At 43.0% G+C, this 24273-nt stretch overlaps 1 protein-coding gene across 11 annotated transcripts in view; it reads left to right on the top strand.

Moving 5' to 3' along the window:
* BRCA1 (BRCA1 DNA repair associated) overlaps nt 1–24273 on the top strand; it is a 107673-nt gene that overhangs the window by 46812 nt on the left and 36588 nt on the right. For 5 of the 11 annotated variants that reach the window (XM_030923113.1, XM_030923115.1, XM_030923111.1 and 2 more), the window contains exons 9-13: nt 502–578; nt 2552–5980; nt 6382–6470; nt 16268–16439; nt 23106–23232. In XM_030923113.1, coding sequence (XP_030778973.1) covers nt 502–578; nt 2552–5980; nt 6382–6470; nt 16268–16439; nt 23106–23232 — 3894 coding nt within the window. The remainder of the gene's footprint in view (nt 1–501; nt 579–2551; nt 5981–6381; nt 6471–16267; nt 16440–23105; nt 23233–24273) is intronic. The other 6 variants (XM_030923116.1, XM_030923114.1, XM_030923117.1 and 3 more) reach the window with 6 other exon arrangements.

The raw sequence follows: 24273 nt of genomic DNA, 5'->3' as shown, positions 1-24273 counted from the left end.
CACCACCCAGCTAACTGACCATTCCATTTCTTTCTATTTTTTTTTTTGAGACAGAGTCTTGCTCTGTTGCCCAGGCTGGAGTACAGTGGTGTGATCTCACCTTTCTGCAACCTCTGCCTCCCAGGTTCAAGCCATACTCCTGCCTCAGTCTCTCAAGTAGCTGGGACTACAGGTTCACACCACCACACCTGGCTAATTTTTGTATTTTTAGTAGAGACAGGGGTTCACCTTGTTGGCCAGGCTGGCTTGAACTCATGATCTCAAGTGATCCACCTGCCTCGGCCTCCCAAAGTGCTGGAATTACAGGCATGAGCCACCGTGCCCAGCAACCATTCCATTTCAACTAGAAGTTTCTAAAGGAGAGAGCAGCTTTCGCTAACTCAATAAGATTGGTCAACTTTCTGTAACTGAAAGAGCTAAAATATTTGATCTTGGTCATTTGACAGTTCTGCATACGTATAACTAGTGTTTCTCATTAGGACTCTTGTCTTTTCCCTATAGTGTGGGAGATCAAGAATTGTTACAAATCACCCCTCAAGGAACCAGGGATGAAACCAGTTTGGATTCTGCAAAAAAGGGTAATGGCAAAGTTTCCCAATTTAACAGAGTGGGTAGATACAGTACTGTAATTAGATTATTCTGAAGACCATTTGGGACCTTTTTTTTTTTTGAGGCGGAGTCTCGTTCTGTCGCCCGGTCTGGAGTGCAGTGGCCAGATCTCAGCTCACTGCAAGCTCCGCCTCCCGGGTTTACGCCATTCTCCTGCCTCAGCCTCCCGAGTAGCTGGGACTACAGGCGCCCGCCACCTCGCCCGGCTAGTTTTTGTATTTTTAGTAGAGACGGGGTTTCACCATGTTAGCCAGGATGGTCTCGATCTCCTGACCTCGTGATCCGCCCGTCTCGGCCTCCCAAAGTGCTGGGATTACAGGCTTGAGCCACCGCGCCCGGCCCCATTTGGGACCTTTACAATCCACAGAATCTCTTGGCAGAGTTAGAGTATCATTCTTTGTCAAATGTCATGGTATGATCTGATAGATTTATTTATTTATTTTTTATTTTTATTTTTTTTTTTTTAATTTTTTTTTTTGAGACGGAGTCTTGCTCTGTCGCCCGGGCTGTAGTGCAGTGGCCGGATCTCAGCTCACTGCAAGCTCCGCCTCCCGGGTTCACGCCATTCTCCTGCCTCAGCCTCCCGAGTAGCTGGGACTACAGGCGCCCGCCAGGTCGCCCGGCTAGTTTTTTGTATTTTTAGTAGAGACGGGGTTTCACCATGTTAGCCAGGATGGTCTTGATCTCCTGACCTCGTGATCCGCCCGTCTCGGCCTCCCAAAGTGCTGGGATTACAGGCTTGAGCCACCGCGCCCGGCCATGATCTGATAGATTTAAATGGTACTAGACTAATGTAGCTATAATAATAAGACCTTCTGTAATTGATTGTTGCCCTTTCTTTTTTTGTTGTTGTTGTTGTTGTTGTTGTTGTTTTGAGATGGGGTCTCACTCTGTTGCCCAGGCTGGAGTGCAGTGATGCAATTGTGGCTCACTGCAACCTCCACCACGCGGGTTCAAGCTATCCTCCCACCTCAGCCTCCTGAGTAGCTGGGACTACAGGCACACATCACTACACCCGGCTAATATTTTGTGGTTTTGTAGAGACAGAGTTTCGCCATGTTTCCAAGGCTGGTCTCAAACTCCTGGACTCAAGCAGTCTGCCCACTTCAGCCTCCCAAAGTGCTGCAATTACAGGCTTGAGCCACTATGCCTGGCCTGCCCTTTCCTTTTTTTTTTTTTTTTTTTTTTTTTTTTTTTTTTTTTTTTTTTATTTTGAGACGGAGTCTCGCTCTGTCACCCAGGCTGGAGTGCAGTGGCCGGATCTCGGCTCACTGCAAGCTCCACCTCCTGGGTTTACGTGATTCTCCTGCCTCAGCCTCCCAAGTAGCTGGGACTACAGGTGCCCGCCAACTCGCCCGGCTAGTTTTTTGTATTTTTTTGGTAGAGACGGGGTTTCACCGTGTTAGCCAGGATGGTCTTGATCTCCTGACCTCGTGATCCGCCCGTCTCGGCCTCCCAAAGTGCTGGGATTACAGGCTTGAGCCACCGTGCCCGGCCTGCCGTTTACTTTTAATTGATGTATTTGTGTTTCATCTTTTAAAGGTCTACTGGTTTTTAAATATAGGGAATGGTAAGTCTGTAGAGAACAGAGTATTAAGTAGACTTAATGGCCAGTGGTCTTTAGAGTACATCAGAACTGGTTTTCTGATGGCCAATCTGCTTTTAATTCACTCTCAGACATTAGAGAAATAGGAGGTGTGGTTTCTGCATAGGGAAAATTCTGAAATTAAAAATGTAATGGATCCTAAGTGGATATAATCTAAGTAAATAGGAATTAAATGAAAGAGTATGAGCTACATCTTCAGTATACTTGGTAGTTTATGAGGTTAGTTTCTCCAAATATAGCCAGTTGGTTGATTTCCACCTCCAAGGTGTATGAAGTATGTATTTTTTTAATGACAATTCAGTTTTTGAGTACCTTGTTATTTTTGTGTATTTTCAGCTGCTTGTGAATTTTCTGAGAAGGATATAACAAATACTGAACATCATCAGTCCAGTAATAATGATTTGAATACCACTGAGAAGCATGCAACTGAGAGGCATCCAGAAAAGTATCAGGGTAGTTCTGTTTCAAACTTGCATGTGGAGCCATGTGGCACAAACACTCATGCCAGCTCATTACAGCATGAGAACAGCAGTTTATTACTCACTAAAGACAGAATGAATGTAGAAAAGGCTGAATTCTGTAATAAAAGCAAACAGCCTGGCTTAGCAAGGAACCAACATAACAGATGGACTGGAAGTAAGGAAACATGTAATGATAGGCAGACTCCCAGCACAGAGAAAAAGGTAGATCTGAATGCTGATACCCTGTATGAGAGAAAAGAAAGGAATAAGCAGAAACTGCCATGCTCTGAGAATCCTAGAGACACTGAAGATGTTCCTTGGATAACACTAAATAGCAGCATTCAGAAAGTTAATGAGTGGTTTTCCAGAAGTGATGAACTGTTAAGTTCTGATGACTCACATGATGGGGGTTCTGAATCAAATGCCAAAGTAGCTGATGTATTGGATGTTCTGAATGAGGTAGATGAATATTCTGGTTCTTCAGAGAAAATAGACTTACTGGCCAGTGATCCTCATGAGCCTTTAATATGTAAAAGTGAAAGAGTTCACTCCAGTTCAGTAGAGAGTAATATTGAAGACAAAATATTTGGGAAAACCTATCGAAGGAAGGCAAACCTTCCCAATTTAAGCCATGTAACTGAAAATCTAATTATAGGAGCACTTGTTACTGAGTCACAGATAATGCAAGAGCGTCCCCTCACAAACAAATTAAAGCGTAAAAGGAGAACTACATCAGGTCTTCATCCTGAGGATTTTATAAAGAAAGCAGATTTGGCAGTTCAAAAGACTCCTGAAATGATAAATCAGGGAACTAACCAAATGGAGCAGAATGGTCAAGTGATGAATATTACTAATAGTGCTCATGAGAATAAAACAAAAGGTGATTCTATTCAGAATGAGAAAAATCCTGACCCAATAGAATCACTGGAAGAAGAATCTGCTTTCAAAACTAAAGCTGAACCTATAAGCAGCAGTATAAACAATATGGAACTAGAATTAAATATCCACAATTCAAAAGCACCTAAAAAGAATAGGCTGAGGAGGAAGTCTTCTACCAGGCATATTCATGCGCTTGAACTAGTGGTCAGTAGAAATCTAAGCCCACCTAATTGTACTGAACTACAAATTGATAGTTGTTCTAGCAGTGAAGAGATAAAGAAAAAAAATTACAACCAAATGCCAGTCAGGCACAGCAGAAAACTACAACTCATGGAAGATAAAGAATCTGCAACTGGAGCCAAGAAGAGTAACAAGCCAAATGAACAGACAAGTAAAAGACATGCCAGTGATACTTTCCCAGAACTGAAGTTAACAAAGGTACCTCCTTCTTTTACTAACTGTTCAAATACTAGTGAACTTAAAGAATTTGTCAATCCTAGCCTTTCAAGAGAAGAAAAAGAAAAGAAACTAGAAACAGTTAAAGTATCTAATAATGCCAAAGACCCCAAAGATCTCATGTTAAGTGGAGAAAGGGTTTTACAAACTGAAAGATCTGTAGAGAGTAGCAGTATTTCATTGGTACCTGGTACTGATTATGGCACTCAGGAAAGTATCTCATTACTGGAAGTTAGCACTCTAGGGAAAGCAAAAACAGAACAAAATAAATGTGTGAGTCAGTGTGCAGCATTTGAAAACCCCAAGGAACTAATTCATGGTTGTTCTGAAGATACTAGAAATGACACAGAAGGCTTTAAGTATCCATTGGGACGTGAAGTTAACCACAGTCAGGAAACAAGCATAGAAATAGAAGAAAGTGAACTTGATACTCAGTATTTGCAGAATACATTCAAGGTTTCAAAGCGCCAGTCCTTTGCTCTGTTTTCAAATCCAGGAAATCCGGAAGAGGAATGTGCAACATTCTCTGCCCACTCTAAGTCCTTAAAGAAACAAAGTCCAAAAGTTACTTCTGAATGTGAACAAAAGGAAGAAAATCAAGGAAAGAAAGAGTCTAATATCAAGCCTGTACAGACAGTTAATATCACTGCAGGCTTTCCTGTGGTTTGTCAGAAAGATAAGCCAGTTGATAATGCCAAATGTAGTATCAAAGGAGGCTCTAGGTTTTGTCTATCATCTCAGTTCAGAGGCAACGAAACTGGACTCATTACTCCAAATAAACATGGACTTTTACAAAACCCATACCATATACCACCACTTTTTCCTGTCAGGTCATTTGTTAAAACTAAATGTAAAAAAAACCTGCTAGAGGAAAACTCTGAGGAACATTCAGTGTCACCTGAAAGAACAGTGGGAAACGAGAACATCATTCCAAGTACAGTGAGCACAATTAGCCATAATAACATTAGAGAAAATGCTTTTAAAGAAGCCAGCTCGAGCAATATTAATGAAGTAGGTTCCAGTACTAATGAAGTGGGCTCCAGTATTAATGAAGTAGGTTCCAGTGATGAAAACATTCAGGCAGAACTAGGTAGAAACAGAGGGCCACAATTGAATGCTGTGCTTAGATTAGGGCTTTTGCAACCTGAGGTCTGTAAACAAAGCCTTCCTATAAGTAATTGTAAGCATCCTGAAATAAAAAAGCAAGAACATGAAGAAGTAGTTCAGACTGTTAATACAGACTTCTCTCCATGTCTGATTTCAGATAACCTAGAACAGCCTATGGGAAGTAGTCATGTGTCTGAGGTTTGTTCTGAGACTCCTGATGACCTGTTAGATGATGGTGAAATAAAGGAAGATACTAGTTTTGCTGAAAATGACATTAAGGAGAGTTCTGCTGTTTTTAGCAAAAGCGTCCAGAGAGGAGAGCTCAGCAGGAGCCCTAGCCCTTTCACCCATACACATTTGGCTCAGGGTTACCGAAGAGGGGCCAAGAAATTGGAGTCCTCGGAAGAGAACTTATCTAGTGAGGATGAAGAGCTTCCCTGCTTCCAACACTTGTTATTTGGTAAAGTAAGCAATATACCTTCTCAGACTACTAGGCATAGCACTGTTGCTACCGAGTGTCTGTATAAGAACACAGAGGAGAATTTGTTATCATTGAAGAATAGCTTAACTGACTGTAGTAACCAGGTAATATTGGCAAAGGCATCCCAGGAACATCACCTTAGTGAGGAAACAAAAGGTTCTGGTAGCTTGTTTTCTTCACAGTGCAGTGAACTGGAAGACTTGACTGCAAATACAAACACCCAGGATCCTTTCTTGATTGGTTCTTCCAAACGAATGAGGCATCAGTCTGAAAGCCAGGGAGTTGGTCTGAGTGACAAGGAATTGGTTTCAGATGATGAAGAAAGGGGAACGGGCTTGGAAGAAGATAATCCAGAAGAGCAAAGTGTGGATTCAGACTTAGGTATTGGAACCAGGTTTTGTGTTTGCCCCAGTCTATAGAAATGAGCTAAATGTTTATGCCTTTTGGGGAGCACATTTTACAAATTTCCAAGAGTAGTTAAAGGAACTGCTTCTTAAACTTGAAACGCGTTCCTCCTAAGGTGCTTTTCATAGAAAAAAGTCCTTCACCCAGCTAGGACGTCATCTCTGACTGACTAAGCTTTAACATCCTAATTATTGGTGGACTTACTTCTGGTTTCATTTTGTAAAAGGAGATCCCGGTGTCCCAAAACAAGTAGTTTAATCATTTTGTGTGACATCAAAGTAAATCCAGTCCTGCCAATGAGAAGAAAAAGATACAGCAAGTTGCAGTGTTTATAGTCAGCTTTTACATCTGAACCTCTGTTTTGATTGTTACTTAAGGTGAAGCAGCATCCGGGTATGAGAGTGAAACAAGCGTCTCTGAAGACTGCTCAAGGCTCTCCTCTCAGAGCGAAATTTTAACCACTCAGGTAAAAAGCGTGTGTGTGTGTGCGTGCGTGTGTGTGTGTGGTGTCCTTTGCATTCAGTAGTCTGTATCCCACATTCTTAGGTTTGCTGACATCATCTCTTTGAATTAATGGCACAACAATTGTTTGTGGTTCATTGTCTCCTTAAATTAGACTGTAAGCACCTTGATGGAACTCATACTACCTTTTATTTCACACGCGCACACGCAGACACACACACACACACACACACACACACACACACACACTGCCTAGCTCATTGTAGTATACTAAATACTGAATTTTTTTTTTTTTTTTTTTTTGAGACGGAGTCTCACTCTGTCACCCAGGCTGGAGTGCAGTGGCCGGATCTCAGCTCACTGCAAGCTCCGCCTCCCGGGTTTACGCCATTCTCCTGCCTCAGCCTCCCAAGTAGCTGGGACTACAAGCGCCCGCCACCTCGCCCGGCTAGTTTTTTATATTTTTTAGTAGAGACGGGGTTTCACCGTGTTAGCCAGGATGGTCTCGATCTCCTGACCTTGTGATCCGCCCGTCTCGGCCTCCCAAAGTGCTGGGATTACAGGCTTGAGCCACCACGCCCGGCCTAAATACTGATTTTAATGAATAAGCTAAACCTTTGAAACCCATTTTTTAATCCCAGCACTTTGGGAGGCCAAGGTGGGTGGATCACCTCAGGTCAGAAGTTTGAGACCAGCCTGGCCAACATGGTGAAATCCCGCATCTACTAAAAATACAAAAATTAGCTGGGCACGGTGGCCAATGCCTGTAATCTCAGCTACTCTGGAGCCTGAGACAGGAGAATCACCTGAACCTGGGAGGCAGAGGTTGCAGTGAACTGGGATTGTACCACTGCATTCCAGCCTGGGTGACAGAGTGAGACTCTACCTCAAAAACAAACAAAAACACATCATCTCCCCTATAACAAAAATATGACATTCTTATTGTATCAAGAGAGGTGAGAAAAAGAAGCCACAGCAGGATGATTCAAGGGGGTCTGCATAGCTCCTTTTTAAGAATATGCCTATTGCAGGTCAGAGAAGGTAAGCAAACTGCCTAAGGCCACACAGCCAGGTACAGAACTCTCACCAATATTATTGCCAGCAATTGCAATTTTGGTGTTTATTCTTGGTACCAAGTTGGAGACTATAGGGTTCTCTTCCTAATAGAGACCATCTAGCTTTTCACTGTTTTGTGGATACTTCTGTTCTTTTTTCCTTTTCCCTTTTAAAATCTAGTTATTTTTTCTTTTTGGTTTCTTTGATACAGGGTCTCTTACTCTGTTGCTCAGGCAGGAATGGAGTGGTGCAATCATGGTTCTCTGTAGCTTTGACTTCTGGGCTCAAGTGATCCTCCTACCTCAGCTTCCCAAGTACCTGGTACTAATTTTTACTAGAGATAGTGTCACTATGTTGCCCAAGCTGGTCTCAAATTCCTGGGCTCAAGTGATCCTCCCACCTCAGCCTCCCAAAATGCTGGGGTTACAGGCATGTGCAACCACGCCTGGCCTATTTTTTTTTTAATTGCTCATAAGTCATCTTTTCTTTGAAAAAGACAGATGGGAGGCTAAAGCAAGAGAATCACTTGAACCCAGAAGGTGGAGGTTGCAGTGAGCTGAGATCATGCTGCTGCTCTCCAGCCTGGGCAATAAGAGTGAAACTCCATCTCAAAAAAAAGAAAGTACATAATTCTACTTTCTGGACCTAATGGTCAAGGCCAATAATTTGGTCACTTATGAAGTAAATAAAAGCTTTACCATATATGTGACCATTTGGTAATGTGAAATGTTTATGTACTAAAGGCAGAATAGTCTAGAAAAAACATTCAGTATCACAACATCTAAAAATTAACATCATCTTCATCATAGAACCAGGCTCTGTCTCCTAATTTTTTTTCTTGAGATGGAGTTTTGCTCTGTCACCCAGGCTGGAGTGCAGTGGCACAATCTTGGCTCACTGCAACCTTCGCCTCCCAGGTTCAGGTTCAAGTGATTCTCGTGCCTCAGCCTCCTAAGTAGATGGAATTACAGGTGCCTGCCACCATTCCCAGCTCATTTTTTTTTGTTTTTTTTTTGTTTGTTTGTTTTGTTTTTTTTTTTTTGAGACAGAGTCTCGCTCTGTCGCCCAGGCTGGAGTGCAGTGGCCGGATCTCAGCTCACTGCAAGCTCCGCCTCCCGGGTTCACGCCATTCTCCTGCCTCAGCCTCCCGAGTAGCTGGGATTACAGGTGCCCGCCACCTCGCCCGGCTAGTTTTTTGTATTTTTTTAGTAGAGACAGGGTTTCACCGTGTTCGCCAGGATGGTCTCGATCTCCTGACCTCGTGATCCGCCCGTCTCGGCCTCCCAAAGTGCTGGGATTACAGGCTTGAGCCACCGCGCCCGGCCTTTTGTGTTTTTTTAGTAGAGAGAGGGTTTCACCATGTTGGCCAGGCTCATCTTGAACTCCTGACCTCAAACGATTGGCCAGCCTAAGCCTCCCAGAGTGCTGAGATTACAGGCATGAGCCACCAGGCCTAGCCTTCTAATTTTCATTTGTAGAAGTGGCACCAAAATTTTCCAAGTTCTCATGCAAAAATTCAGGCTCATCTCAGTTGATTTTTTTCATTTATCTCCCACTAAATTGACAACTTCTAGTAGTTAGATTGGTTCTTTGTATTCCTAGCACAGGGTTCTCTGAAGGATACATACAGCAGTTGCTGGCGGTAATATTGGTGAGAGTTCTGTACTGGGCTGTGTGATCTTAGACAGTTTACTTAGGTTCTCTGACCTGCCGTAGGCACGTTCTTAAAATGAAGCTGTTCAGACCCCCTCGAATCATCCTGCTGTGGCTTCTTTTTCCCACCTAAATTAAATACCCTTTTAGCTGCTAGTAAGTGAATGATGTTTTTTTGTGAACTTTCTGAAGTTAGATTAAATGAAGTTGAGAAAAGCCTGATATTCTTATAAAGTTATATATGTGTATCATGGAAAACTTAGAAAATACAAATAAACAAAAATCATCCATGGATGAACCTTGAAGACATTGTGTTAACTGAAATAAACTGGACACCAAAAGACACATGTTATATGATATATCTAGTATAGTTAAATTTGGTTACTCTGGGCACATTGCCCATAGATAAGCCTTGCTCCACAAGGAGGAGTTAAAAAAGAAAAAAAAAGAGGCCGGGCGCGGTGGCTCAAGCCTGTAATCCTAGCACTTTGGGAGGCCGAGACGGGTGGATCATGAGGTCAGGAGATCGAGACCATCCTGGCTAACATGGTGAAACCCCGTCTCTACTAAAAAATACAAAAAAAAAAAAAAAAAAAAACTAGCCGGGCGAGGTGGCGGGTGCCTGTAGTCCCAGCTACTCGGGAGGCTGAGGCTGGAGAATGGCGTAAACCCAGGAGGCAGAGCTTGCAGTGAGCCGAGATCCAGCCACGGCACTCCAGCCTGGGTGACAGAGGGAGACTCCGTCTCAAAAAAAAAAAAAAGAAAAGATACATTCATTACATTCATAGGACAGAAGGTACAATAGTGGTTACTAGAGACTTGGGGAGAGGGAAATGGGGAGTTACTGTTTGATGAGTACAGATTTCAGTTTGGGATGATGAAAAAGTTCTGGAGATGGATAGTGACAATGGTAATACAACAGTGTGAAAATACTTAATGCCACTGAACTGTACACTTACAGTGATTAAAATGGTAAGCTAGTTGCAATTTGTGTTATCCAGAAATGGTTACCAATTTAATGGTGTATATTCTTTTAGTATTCCTGTGTGTGCACAGGGGTGCTTTGTATATACTTTATCTTTAAAATATATCCAGGAGGCCTGGCACAGTGACTCACACCTGTAATCCCAGCACTTTACAAGGCTGAGGCAGGAAGATTGCCTGAGCCCCAGAGGTCAAGGCCACAGTGAGTTGTGATCATGCCACTGCACTCCTTTCTGGGCAACCCCTGTCTGGAAAAAAAAAAAAAAAAAATTAGTGAGGCTTAGTGGTGCACACCTGTAGTCTCAGCTACGTGAGGGGCTCGGGTAGGATTGCTTGATCCCAGCAAGTTGAGGCTGGGATGAGCCATGATGGTGCCATTTCACTCCAGCCTGGGTAATATGGTGAGAGACCCTGTCTCAAAAAAAAAGAAATCCAGATAATTCTGTACGTAATCTAGCTTTTACTGGATGATTAAAATTCTTTATTTTTATTTTTTATTTATTTGTTTTTTTTCTGAGATGTGGTTTCGCTCTTGTTGCCCAGGCTGGAGTGTAGTGGCACGACCTCGGCTCACGGCAACCTCTGCCTCCCAGGTTCAACCAATTTTCCTGCCTCAGCCTCCTGAGTAGCTGGGATTACAGGCATGTGCCACCATGACCAGCTAATTTTGTATTTTTAGTAGAGACAGGGTTTCTCCGTTTTGGTCAAGCTGGTCTCAAACTCCTGACCTCAAGTGATCCACCCACCTTAGCCTCCCAAAGTGCTGGGATTACAGGCATGAGCCACTGTACCTGGCCTGGGTTGTTAAAATTCTTAAGTGACTTCATTTTTAATTACTATATGAGATTCTATCTTTCCAGTGTATCATGATTTATTTGACCTATTGCTGAATGTTGAAGGTTTCAGGGTAAGAGGCCAGTTTGCTATTATGTTCTTTACTGTAGTAGCATCCTGGTAGCTAAATATTTGCCTACATCTCTGATTATTTCCTTAGTATAAATTCCTAGGACTAGGATTTTCATGTTTGATACATGTTGCTAAATTGTTCTTTAGAAAGATTAAACCAGTTTGTGATCTTCCAGCCCCTGTGGTAAATGATAGTTCCCATTTTCCTGTACCTTGCCAACATTGGGTGATATCCAGTTTTAAAATCTTCTAAATCTTGCATTGCTATGAGAACTACAATTAGAGAGTGCTTATCATCTACTGCCCATTCTCTGTACAGAGCAAATCCCTCTAGACCTGAAGCCCCTTGGAGTTGTCAAGAAACCTTTGAGATAACTCCCCACTCCGTATATGAGCTGTCACTAGTATTCTCCACTTCTTCAGGATTGCCATGGCAACTAAATTGATGAAAAGATTTAGGAGGCCTTTTCTCTGTTTGCAATTACTATGATCCTTTTTGGATGTGGGTTTGGGACTCTGTCAATATACCCATCATCTAATTCTGTCCATTGTGTTTTAAAGTTTAAGATTGCAATTTCTGATTACATCTGCCTTAGCCATACTGTATTATGTTTGACATTCAATATACAATGTCCTTGTTTTTCTGTATTTCTGATCTTATTCCCAGAGATGTGTCTATTTGTTCAGGATTCATTTTGCAAAGTGTTTTTACTAAGCATCTACCCAAAACAGCTGAAGTCAGATTTCAGGCTATCTTACATCTAAAGTAGCACAGGCAGGAAAAACTGTTAAAGTGGAATTTTTTTGCCTGTTTGTACTGAACCGAGAAAAAGCATATAGATGATAGAGAATTCCTAATTTGGTGTCATTGGTATCTGGGTTTTTGTTTTTACAGAAGACTGATTAACTATACTTATTCATTAATTTATCTTCTCATTAATAAATACTTGCTGAGGCCGGGCGTGGTGGCTCAAGCCTGTAATCCCAGCACTTTGGGAGGCCTAGACCGGTGGATCACGAGGTCAGGAGATCGAGACCATCCTGGCTAACACGGTGAAACCCCGTCTCTACTAAAAAAATACAAAAAACTAGCCGGGCGAGGTGGCGGGCGCCTGTAGTCCCAGCTACTCGGGAGGCTGAGGCAGGAGAATGGCGTGAACCTGGGAGGCGGAGCTTGCAGTGAGCTGAGATCCAGCCACTGCACTCCAGCCCGGGAGACAGAGCGAGACTCCGTCTCAAAAAATAAATTAATTAAATAAATAAATAAATAAATACTTGCTGAGTGCTTACTGTCTGCTAGGCATTAGGGAGACAAAAATGATTAAGACAAGATTCCTTCTATCAAGGTCATGTGTTCCATTTGGGTATACTAATGCATTAGCAATGTAAATCAAGTAATGAGAGATCATCCGTTCCTGATAAGAGGTGGATTATTGGTGGGGACTTCTGTGTGTGTGTGCATGTGTGTATATGTGATAAAGTAAATATAGGAAATGTTAATTATAGATTCTACATAGTAGATATGTAAACATTCATTGCGAAGTTGCTTCAAGTTTTCTGTGTATTTGAAAATATTCACAACATGTCAACAAAACTAGCATGATAAAGCCACTATTTGTGCTAAGACTTCAGCTTGTATTTCGATTAGGCTTATTATGTAGTAGTAGGAACATTAGAAATAATTTTAACTCATTAAATATACATGTTTTATGGGAAGGTTATATATATATTTATATGTAATGAATGTGAACAAACAAGGGTCTACTTCCCTCCAGACCAGTTCCGGCTGCTGTGCTGCACATTTCAGGAGTCTTATTAGAATTAGCCACATTCTGCCCACTTGCCCTTACTTCTTATATTTCACAACTCCTCCTGGTGGGGACTTAAGGAGACATTCAAGCTAGGCCTTGAAAGATGAGAAGAATTTTTTCAAGTGGAAAAAGAGGAGTGGCAGCAAGTAAGGTAAAGGTACAGAGTCATGGAATTCCCAGGAAACATAAAGTTGTCCTGTGTCATGGGAAAATAACTTGTGTGAGGCATGTTGGGAGAAATGAGAGATAATTACCAGGGTGTAAAGGGCCTTTTGAATGCTATGTTTAGGAATTTGGACTTTATCCTAATGGCAATAATGACTAACAATTATATAGTGTTCAAAAAGTATAACTCAGCCGTGGTATATCCCTAAGGTTTTTTTGTTTTTTGTTTTTTTTTGTTTGTTTGTTCGTTAGTTTTGGTTTTTGTTTTTTTTTTTTTTGAGACAGAGTCTTGCTCTGTTGTCCAGGCTGGAGTGCCATGGCATGATCTTGGCTCACTGCAAGCGATTCCCCTGCCTCAGCTGGGGTTTCACTGTGATGGCCAGGCTGGAGCACTAAGGGTCTTTATGGAAGAAAAAGACATGATAAAAAGGCTTTTGGGCGGCCGGGCGCGGTGGCTCAAGCCTGTAATCCCAGCACTTTGGGAGGCCGAGATGGGCGGATCACAAGGTCAGGAGATCGAGACCATCCTGGCTAACACAGTGAAACCCCGTCTCTACTAAAAATACAAAAACTAGCCGGGCGAGGTGGCGGGCGCCTGTAGTCCCAGCTACTCGGGAGGCTGAGGCGGGAGAATGGCGCAAACCCAGGAGGTGGAGGTTGCAGTGAGCTGAGATCCGGCCACTGCACTCCAGTCCGGGCGACAGAGTGAGACTCCGCCTCAAAAAAAAAAAAAAAAAAAAAAAAAGGCTTTTGGGGAACTTCTACAGTAATGTAGCAGTGTTAAAAGTATAGATCAGAGCAGCATAGTAGAAATAGAAGACTAGAGCTAATTGAAGGAGCACTTCAGAATTAGAATCAAGAAGTCTTAGAAACCTATTGGTTTTATTCTCCCTAATGTATTTGACCACTTGCCTGCCGGGGAATTTGTCTAAGTTATAAAAAATAATTCCTTTGGGAAACCCAAAGGAAAGTTATCTATTAATAATTACCCCACTACTATTTTTTCTGATTTATGTGATGGCCACATAGAGGTTAGATGTGATGGTTGTGACAGCAGTGACTAATATAGCCTATGAAGCATTTTGGTCAGATATGTATGTGCTTTCATTCCAGGTTTACTGAGGCAGACCTTGGCTAGGATTTGATCAGTGATGTAACTACTCATGAGTACCACGTGGTGGCAATGGCGTTGCTGCAGACCTTGGCAGCAAAGCAGTGTTAGAGTAGCAATGGAAACCTTTGTGAAGCTAGGAGTACATTTTCTGGTCATCAAAACCTCCTGAAAATTATGAACTCAGTATAGCAGGAGAAGGAAGATGGCTTGGTTTTAGTAAAGGGCAAAGTCATTTTTAAGGATCAGAAGAAGAAATGGAGAGTGAAACAGTGTGTTCCTGCCCACACTCCCACACTGGACTTTTTGGCAACCATTGATGTTCCTTCTCAAAGTGATTTTTAAACATGTATATTTTGAAGCCAGGCATGGTGACTCATGCCTGTAATCCCAGCACTTTGGGAGGCTGAGGCAGGCGGATCACGAGGTCAGGAGATCGAGATCATCCTGGCTAACACAGTGAAACCCCGTCTTTACTGAAAATACAAAAAATTAGCTGGGCGTGGTGGCTGATGCCTGTAGTCCCAGCTACTCGGGAGGCTGAAGCAGAAGAATAGCTTGAACCTGGGAGGTGGAGCTTGCAGTGAGCCTAGATTGTGCCATTGCACTTCAGCCTGGGCAACAAAGTGAGACTCTGTCTCAGAAAAAAAAAATTGGTTGAGGTGCCTGTAATGTAAAAAAAATTGGTAACAGGTGCCTGTAATGCCAGTTACTTGGGAGGCTGAGGCAGGCAGAATTGCTTGAACCAGGTAGGCAGAGGTTGCAGTGAGCTGAGGTTGTGCCATTGCACTCTAGCCTGGGCGACAGAGTGAGACTGCATCTCAAAAATAAATAAATAAAATAAAATAAATTTTTAAAAAGGATATTTTGGAAAACTCCTTACATACCTAAATTCTTTGTTTATCAAATACTTGGACTTAGCACATTCTTTGAAATGGACCAATAAACAACAGGAGCCCATAAGCAAGAAGAACCCATTATTTTAACAGTAACTATCCTTACAGGCTTTCTTAGGGCTCTTTCTGTTGGATCCTTCCCTCTCACAGGTCCTTGCTAATGATATCTAGGTGGACACATTCTAGATAAGATGTCCCTGTCTAGAATGGCAGCATCATGAGGACTGTATCCTCAATACTAGGACAGTGCCTGGTGCTTAATAGATAGTAAATAGTTGTCTAATTAACTGAGCAAACAGATAGACTCATAGATTAGCTTTTTGCTTTTTCTGTTAGAAACTGAAGGTTCAGGTCGAGCACAATGACTCATGTCTGTAATCCCAGCACTTTGGGAGGCCAAGGCGGACGCATCACTTGAGGTCAGGGGTTCAAGACCGGCCTGGCCAACATGGTAAAACCCTGTCTCTCCTAAAATTACCAAAATTAGCCGGGCATCATGGCAAGCACCTGTAATCCCAGCTACTGGAGAGACTGAGGTGGGAGAATCACCTGAACCTGGAGGAAGAGGTTGCAGTGAGCTGAGATGGTGCCAGCCTGGGTTACAGAGGGAGACTTAAAAAAGAAAAAAAGAAAAGAAACTAAAGGTTCAGAGCATCCCAGAAAAGGAAGAGTCCTCACAAGCCAGTAATCTAGGCAGGATTACTGATAGTATTTTTCTATTTGTTGTATTTTTATAAAATGCCATAGATAGGGGGCTTTTTTCGACATTACATTAGTCTAAAAATCACATATTTTTATATGAACTAACCTAAATGTCTGATGAATCTCACAACACCAAGTCTTTGAAATGTACCTGTATAAATAAAATATTAATAGATTCATGCTAATTTTAAATATCGATAATGTTTAAATACTTTAATTATTTTTTCATTCCCTAGCTTTAAAAGAAAATAACCAACCTCAAAAGGACATCACAATAAATCAAGTCTATTTGGGGGAGTTGGAGGATTTTTTCCCTCACTAGCATCATTTGGAAATAATTTCATGGGCATTAATTGCATGAATGTGGTTAGATTAAAAGGTGTTCAGCCAGAACTTACAGTTCCATACTAGGTGATTTCAATTCCTGTGCTAAAACTAATTTGTATGACATATTTTCATTTAATGGAAAGCTTCTCAAAGTATTTCATTTTCTTGGTACCATTTATCGTTTTTGCAGCAAAGGGATACCATGCAAGATAACCTAATAAAGCTCCAGCAGGAAATGGCTGTACTAGAAGCTGTGTTAGAACAGCATGGAAGCCAGCCTTCTAACAGCTACCCTTCCATCGTAACTGACTCTTCTGCCCTTGAGGACCTGCGAAATCCAGAACAAAGCACATCAGAAAAAGGTGTGTAATGTTGGCCAAACACTGATATCTTAAGCAAAATTCTTTCCTTCCCCTTTATCTCCTTCTGAAAAGTAAGGACCTAGCTCTAACATTTTATGATCCTTGCTCAGCACATGGGTAATTGTGGAACCTTGGTTCTTGTCCCTGCTCACAACTAATATACCAGTCAGAGGGACCCAGGGCAGTCATTCATGTTGTCATCTGAGTACCTACAACAAGTAGATGCTATGGGGAGCCCATGGAATATAGATGGTATACAATATAGCTCTTGCTCTATTGGAAGCTAAGTGGAGTAGGAGAAATTGGTGACAGGCAACCCCATAATTTCAGAAAGCTATGAAAAAATACTCAGACATATTCCTTATTACACTGGTGTCACATGACAAAGACCTATTTAATGTGCTTCTGATTTATAGGAAGAGACATCCTATACTTTAGGAACTGCACTTTGATCCACAGAAAGCCTAGTGATGTAGAGCTCCTGTTAGTTCAAAAGGAAAAGGGAAGAACACAGAAAGCCTATTTATGCAGCAGAGTCAAGTGCTTTATAGCAATGTTACAGTTACCAAAAAAAATCTAGATGGACCTCTGAGAGGATGCCATTGGAGTAACCAGGCAAGTGCAGTTGATCAGAGCTAACTTCCTAGAAGAAGTGAGCACTGAGCTGAGGAATAATGGCATAAATGAAGGAAAGTGAGATGGAAATTTGAGTTTTTAATTGGAAAGACAACACATCAGGCAGGTTTTTAAACAGGGGCAAACACATAGACACTTAGGAGAGGCTGGGCATGGGGTCCCCACCAGGATGCTGCTTAGAAACATGCAGGGGTGGTGAGTGCTCTCAAAGTACACTTCATTCCTATCTCAGTGATTCTTATCTGAGTGTTAAAGTTCCTTCTTCAGCACCCTGTTCCACAGTCCAACTGGGGACTTTAAGGCCTTTCTTTGAGTCTTTCTAGGAACTCAAGTCTGTTACTTATACAGAACAGTGGCCTTGGTCCCCAGTTGTGCCTTGCAGTATTTTTGTGTTCAGGAACAAACAGTAGCTCTTGGATAAAGAAGCTAGCTAGAAACTCTGTTGCTATGGCAGTGCTTCAAAATGTATTTCCTTAAATGCTTTCATTGTAATTATCTTCATTTAGTTCATCTCTCGGATAATGAGAGTTCAGAGTCCCTTCCCTAGTATAATACTCTTCTTTGGGGTGCTTTCACCATCTTCAGTCTAAACACAGACTAGACTTTCAATTCTAGTGTGTAAGATATAAAATGTTATTATTGTGTGACTTTGAATATCTGTGTAAATCTACTCTCTCCTCTGGTGTATATGTGTGTTTATTTTTTTCTGCAGATCTGTAACTGAAATGCTTCATTTCTGAATCATTTTGGATATCACAGCTTAATACCAGCATAAGTTTTGAGCCTTTTCCTCCCTAAATCTGGTTGAGTCTAACTGAAACTCAAATGAACTTTTTAAAAATAATTTTTTTCGGCTGGGCACGGTGGCTCAAGCCTGTAATCCCAGCACTTGGGAGGCCGAGATGGGCGGATCACGAGGTCAGGAGATCGAGACCATCCTGGCTAACATGGTGAAACCCCGTCTCTACTAAAAAATACAAAAAACTAAGGCCGGGCGCAGTGTCTCAAGCCTGTAATCCCAGCACTTTGGGAGGCCAAGACGGGCGGATCACGAGGTCAGGAGATCAAGACCATCCTGGCTAACACGGTGAAACCCCGTCTCTACTAAAAAATACAAAAAACTAGCCGGGTGATGTGGCGGGCACCTGTAGTCCCAGCTACTTGGGAGGCTGAGGCAGGAGAATGGCGTGAATCCGAGAGGCGGAGCTTGCAGTGAGCTGAGATCCGGCCACTGCACTCCAGCCTGGGCGACAGAGCGAGACTCCGTCTCAAAAAAAAAAAAAAAATACAAAAAACTAGCCGGGCGAGGTGGCAGGCGCCTGTAGTCCCAGCTACTTGGGAGGCTGAGGCAGGAGAATGGCGTAAACCCGGGAGGCGGAGCTTGCAGTGAGCTGAGATCCAGCCACTGCACTCCAGCCCAGGCGACAGAGCAAGACTCCGTCTCAAAAATAAATAAATAAATAAATAAATAAATAAATAAATAAATAAATAAATAATTTTTTTCTTTAATTTTTTTTTAAGTAGAGACAGGGACGCACTGTTAACTAGGCTGGTCTTGAACTCCTGATTTTGAGCAATCCTCCCACACCTCAGCCTCACCTTTTTAGAGAGGGTCTTGCTCTGTTGCCCAAGCTGGAGGGCAGTGGTATAGTCACAGCTCACTGCAGCCTCTCAAACTCCTCAAGAGATCCTCCTGCCTTAGCCTCCCAAGTAGCTGGGACTATAGGCATCCGCCACCATACCCAGGTAATTTTTTTAAAAATTTTATGTAGAGACAAGGTCTCCCTATGTTGCCCAAGTAGGTCTCAAACTCCTGAACTCAGGCAATCTTCTCATCTCAGCCTCCCAAAGTGCTGGGGTTACTGGTGTGAGCCATGGCACCTGGCCAGAACTTCTATGCCGGACACGGTGGCTCACGCCTGTAATCCTAGCACTTTGGGAGGCCGAGGCGGGTGGATCACCTGAGGTCAGGAGTTCGAGACCAACCTGATCAATACAGAGAAACTGCGTATCTACTAAAAATACAAAAAATTAGCCAGGTGTGGTGGCACATGTCTGTAATCCCAACTACTCGGGAGCCATGGTGCCCGGCCTAGTTTATTATTTCTTAATATCTGTTGTCTTCCAGTGTCTTTTTTTTTTTTTTTTTTTTTTTTTGAGACGGAGTCTGGCTCTGTCGCCCAGGCTGGAGTGCGGTGGCTGGATCTCAGCTCACTGCAAGCTCCGCCTCCCAGGTTTATGCCATTCTCCTGCCTCTGCCTCCCAAGTAGCTGGGACTACAGGCACCCTCCTCGTCGCCCGGCTAGTTTTTTGTATTCTTTAGTAGAGACGGGGTTTCACCGTATTAGCCAGGATGGTCTCGATCTCCTGACCTTGTGATCCGCCCGTCTTGGCCTCCCAAAGTGCTGGGATTACAGGCTTGAGCCACTGCGCCCGGCCTTTTTTTTTTTTTTTTTTTTGAGAGGGAGTCTTGCTCTGTCGCCCGGGCTGGAGTGCAGTGGCCAGATCTCAGCTCACTGCAAGCTCCGCCTCCCGGGTTTACGCCATTCTCCTGCCTCAGCCTCCCGAGTAGCTGGGACTACAGGTGCCCGCCATCTCGCCCAGCTAGTTTTTTTGCATTTTTAGTAGAGACGGGGTTTCACCGTGTTAGCCAGGATGGTCTCGATCTCCTGACCTCGTGATCCGCCCGTCTCGGCCTCCCAAAGTGCTGGGATTACAGGCTTGAGCCACCGCGCCCGGCCGCATTTCACTTTTTTTGTTGTTGTTGTTGTTTGTTTGTTTGTTTTTGAGACTAAGTTTCACTCTTGTTGCCCAGGCTGGAGTGAAGTGGCGCGATTTCGGCTCACTACAATGTCCGCCTCAGCCTCCCCAGTAGCTGGGATTACAGGCGCCTGCCACCACGCCCAGCTAATTTTTGTATTTTTAGTAGAGACAGGGTTTCACCATGTTGGCCAGGCTGGTTTCAAACTCCTGACCTCAGGTGATCTGCCCGCCTCGACCTCCCAAAGTGCTGGGATTATAGGCGTGAGCCACCTCACCTGGCCCCCCCTTTTTTTTTTTTAAACTCTTTCCAATGGTTAATTCCATTTGATATGATTCCTTGGAACTTGCACATTACCCTTTATCAGTTATCACCCTGTATTGGGGGTGGTGAGGATGATACCTCTCTTCATAGTTAGATCCTGCTTACGTTCAACAGAGTTCTAAATGATCCTAGAAACTCACAGGTCCAGAAAAGACAAGCATAAAGGAAACTATAAATAATGCATTTGAAGACTAACTCAGGAAATCAATGATTATTTCCCCCCCAGGCTACCCAGTGTCTTAAAAACCAGTTTAATTAATATAATCTTTTGTTTCAATTTTCTACCTATATTTATGACTTGTAGCTTTTCTAATAAAAGCTCAAAATCAGTGACTTTTTAATGAATAGAAGACATTTGCAATTTTTAACTATTTGTTTTTACTTATGAAATATTTCTACCTTGGCTGGGCATAGTGTCTCACGCCTACAATCCCAGCACTGTGAGATGCCAAGGCAGGAGGATCACTTGAGCTTAAGAATTCGAGACCAGGCTGGGTGTGGTGGCTCATGCCTATAATCCCAGCACTTTGGGAGGCCAATTTTGGCGGATTACCTGACTGAGGTCAGGAGTTCGAGACCAGCCTAGCCAACATGGTAAAACCCCATCTCTACAAAAAATACAAAAATTAGCCAGGGGGTGGTGGCGGGCACCTATAATCCCATCTTCTTGGGAGGCTAAGGCAGGAGAATCACTTGAACCTGGAGGCAGAGGTTGCAATGAACTGAGATCACACCACTGTATTCCAGCCTGGGCAACAGAGCAAGACTCCATCTCAAAAAAAAAAAAAGAGTTTGAGACCAGCCTGGTCAATACAGCAAGACACCCATCTCTTTAAAAAATTAAATAATGGTCGGGCACAGTGGTTCACGCCTGTAATCCCAGTACTTTGGGAGGCTAAGGCAGGCGCATCACCTGAGGTTGGGAGTTCGAGACCAGACTAACAAACATGGAGAAACCCCATCTCTACTAAAAATATAAAATTAGTTGGGCATGGTGGCTCATGCCTGTAATCCTAGCTACTTGGGAAGCTGAGGCAGGAGAATAGCTTGAACCCAGGAGGCAGAGAGGTTGCAGTGAGCCAAGAGCGCGCCATTGCACTGCAGCCTGGGCAACAAGAGCGAAATTCCATCTCAATAAATAAATAAATAAATAAATAAATAAAGTCTGGGCGCAGTGGCTCACACCTGTAATCCCAGCACTTTGGAAGGCTGAGTCGGGCGGATCATGAGGTCAAGAGATTGAGACCATCCTGGCTAACAGGGTGAAACCCCGTCTCTACTAAAAATACAAAAAAAAAAATTAGCTGGGCGTGGTGGCGGGCGCCTGTAGTCCCATCTACTACTCGGGAGACTGATCCAGGAGAGTGGCATGAACCTGGGAGATGGAGTTTGCAGTAAGCTGAGATCGTACCGCTGCACTCCAGCCTGGGCTACAGAGGGAGACTCTGTCTCAAAAATAAATAAATAAATATAAATAAATAAATAAATAAATACTTTTGCCTTTAAGCCATTTCCTAGAAGGCAGTGGCACAAAGTGATACATTTGGAGGAATTAATATATTACAAAATGAATTAGGCTGGGCACAGTGGCACATGTCTAACCCCTGCATTTTGGGAGGCCAAGGCGGGTGGATCACTTGAGAGGTCAGGAGTTCGAGACTAGCCTGACCAACATATTGAAACCCCATCTCTACTAAAAATACCAAAAAAACTAGCTGGGCGTGGTGACGGGTACCTGTAGTCTCAGCTACTAGGGAGGCTGAGGCAGGAGAATTGCTTGAACCCAGGATGCAGAGGTTGCAGTGAGCCAAGATTGCACCATTGCACTCCAGCTTGGGTGACAGAGTGAGACTCCGTCTCAAAAAAAAAAAAAAAAAAAAAATGAACTAACATGCCAAAACTTTGCCTTCAGTATGTTTTGTGTTTTTTCCCTTCTGTGGCATTTCATCATTAGTTCCATGTATTTTTTTTTTTTTTTTTTTTTTTTTTTTTTGAGACTGAGTCTCACTCTGTCGCCCAGGCTGGAGTGCAGTGGCCGGTTCTCAGCTCACTGCAAGCTCCACCTCCCGGGTTTACGCCATTCTCCTGCCTCAGCCTCCCGAGTAGCTGGGACTACATTAGCTGGGACTACAGGCGCCCGCCACCTCGCCCGGCTAGTTTTGTTTTTTGTATTTTTTAGTAGAGACAGGGTTTCACCGTGTTAGCCAGGATGGTCTTGATCTCCTGACCTTGTGATTCCGCCCGTCTCGGCCTCCCAAAGTGCTGGGATTACAGGCTTGAGCCACCGCGCCCGGCCAAGATTTCTTATTAACCAGCACCTTGGGGTTTTTTTGTGTGTATGTGTTGGTTTAGGGGGTTTATTTGTTTTTTTTTTTTTTTTCTTTTTTCTTTTTTTTTTCAGTAATTGAAAATGAGAAGCAAAATGTCACCTGTTTTTTCTTTCTTGTCTGACACTCATGTCTTGTTTACCCCCCACATGCAGAAGCTGAAACCCCCATTTCACACAGTCTTTAATGTGGAGGCAGTGGGGATGGAGAAAATAATGTACTTTGTGCTTTCCAGTACTCTTTCTTTCCTGTTGTCTGAGAGGATTTGGGCATAATTTATTTGCTGCAGAGATAAAAATTTGTTATATATATATTTTTATCATTCAGGGCCAAGGAATATAAATTTTTTTTCAGCCTTGTCTCAACTGGGTGTCTTTATTTACCCTGTCTTAAAGTGTTCCTTTTATTACCATTATTATTTTTTAATCATTGAATTCCATTTAGTGCTAGCATCTGTCTGTTGCATTACTTGTTTATAAAATTCTGCCTGATACACTTGTTTAAAAACCAATTTGTGTATCATAGTTGATGCTTTTGAAAAAAGTCAGTATTCTAACCTGAATTATCACTATCAGAACAAAGCAGTAAAGTAGATTTGTTTTCTCATTCCGTTTAAAGCAGTATTAACTTCACAGAAAAGTAGTGAATATCCTATAAGCCAGAATCCAGAAGGCTTTTCTGCTGACAAGTTCAAGGTATCTGCAGATAGTTCTACCAGTAAAAATAAAGAACCAGGAGTGGAAAGGTAAGAAACATCAGTGTAAAGATGCTGTGGTATCTGCCTCTTTATACTGAACTCTAATTGTTAATTTTTTTCACCATACTTTCTCCAGTTTTTTGTATACAGGCATTTATAAACTTTTATTGCTCTAGGATACTTCTTTTTCTTTTTCTTTTTTTTTTGAGACGGAGTCTCGCTCTGTCGCCTAGGCTGGAGCGCAGTGGCCGGATCTCAGCTCACTGCAAGCTCCGCCTCCCGGGTTTACACCATTCTCCTGCCTCAGCCTCCCGAGTAGCTGGGACTACAGACGGCCGCCACCTCGCCCGGCTAGTTTTTTGTATTTTTTGTAGAGACGGGGTTTCACCAGGTTAACCAGGATGGTCTCGATCTCCTGACCTCGTGATCCACCCACCTCGGCCTCCCAAAGTGCTGGGATTACAGGCTTGAGCCACCGTGCCCGGCCAGGATACTTCTTTTTTATAGACTTTTTGAACCTATAACATAAGCTACAACATGAGAAATGTGCAGTTAGATAGATATGTCCCTTCTAAAGGTCAGAAAAAAATATAATGGAGGCCGGGCGAGGTGGCTCAAGCCTGTAATCCCAGCACTTTGGGAGGCCGAGACGGGCGGATCACAAGGTCAGGAGATGGAGACCATCCTGGCTAACACGGTGAAACCCCGTCTCTACTAAAAAATATAAAAAACTAGCAGGGCGAGGTGGCGGGCGCCTGTAGTCCCAGCTACTCCGGAGGCTGAGGCAGGAGAATGTCGTAAACCCGGGAGGCGGAGCTTTCAGTGAGCTGAGATCCGGCCACTGCACTCCAGCCCGGGCGACAGAGCAAGACTCTGTCTCAAAAAATATATATATATAATGGAGCTAAAACCTGAACAAGCTTGGAAGCTGATGGTAGACTTCTTCAAGGCAGCCCTTGCCGTAATTAAAATTCTTGTCTTTCTAGAAAAACTCTAGCTCTTGATTTACCACAGATAATAATAATATTATTATTGTTATTGTTATTTAACACAGGGTCTCCCTCAGTCACCTAGATTGCAGTGGCACAA

Source organism: Rhinopithecus roxellana, chromosome 19 (assembly GCF_007565055.1).
Source record: "Rhinopithecus roxellana isolate Shanxi Qingling chromosome 19, ASM756505v1, whole genome shotgun sequence".
In the NCBI taxonomy this organism is placed as follows: Eukaryota; Metazoa; Chordata; class Mammalia; order Primates; family Cercopithecidae; genus Rhinopithecus; species Rhinopithecus roxellana.
This window is presented reverse-complemented; position numbering and strand designations above follow the sequence as displayed.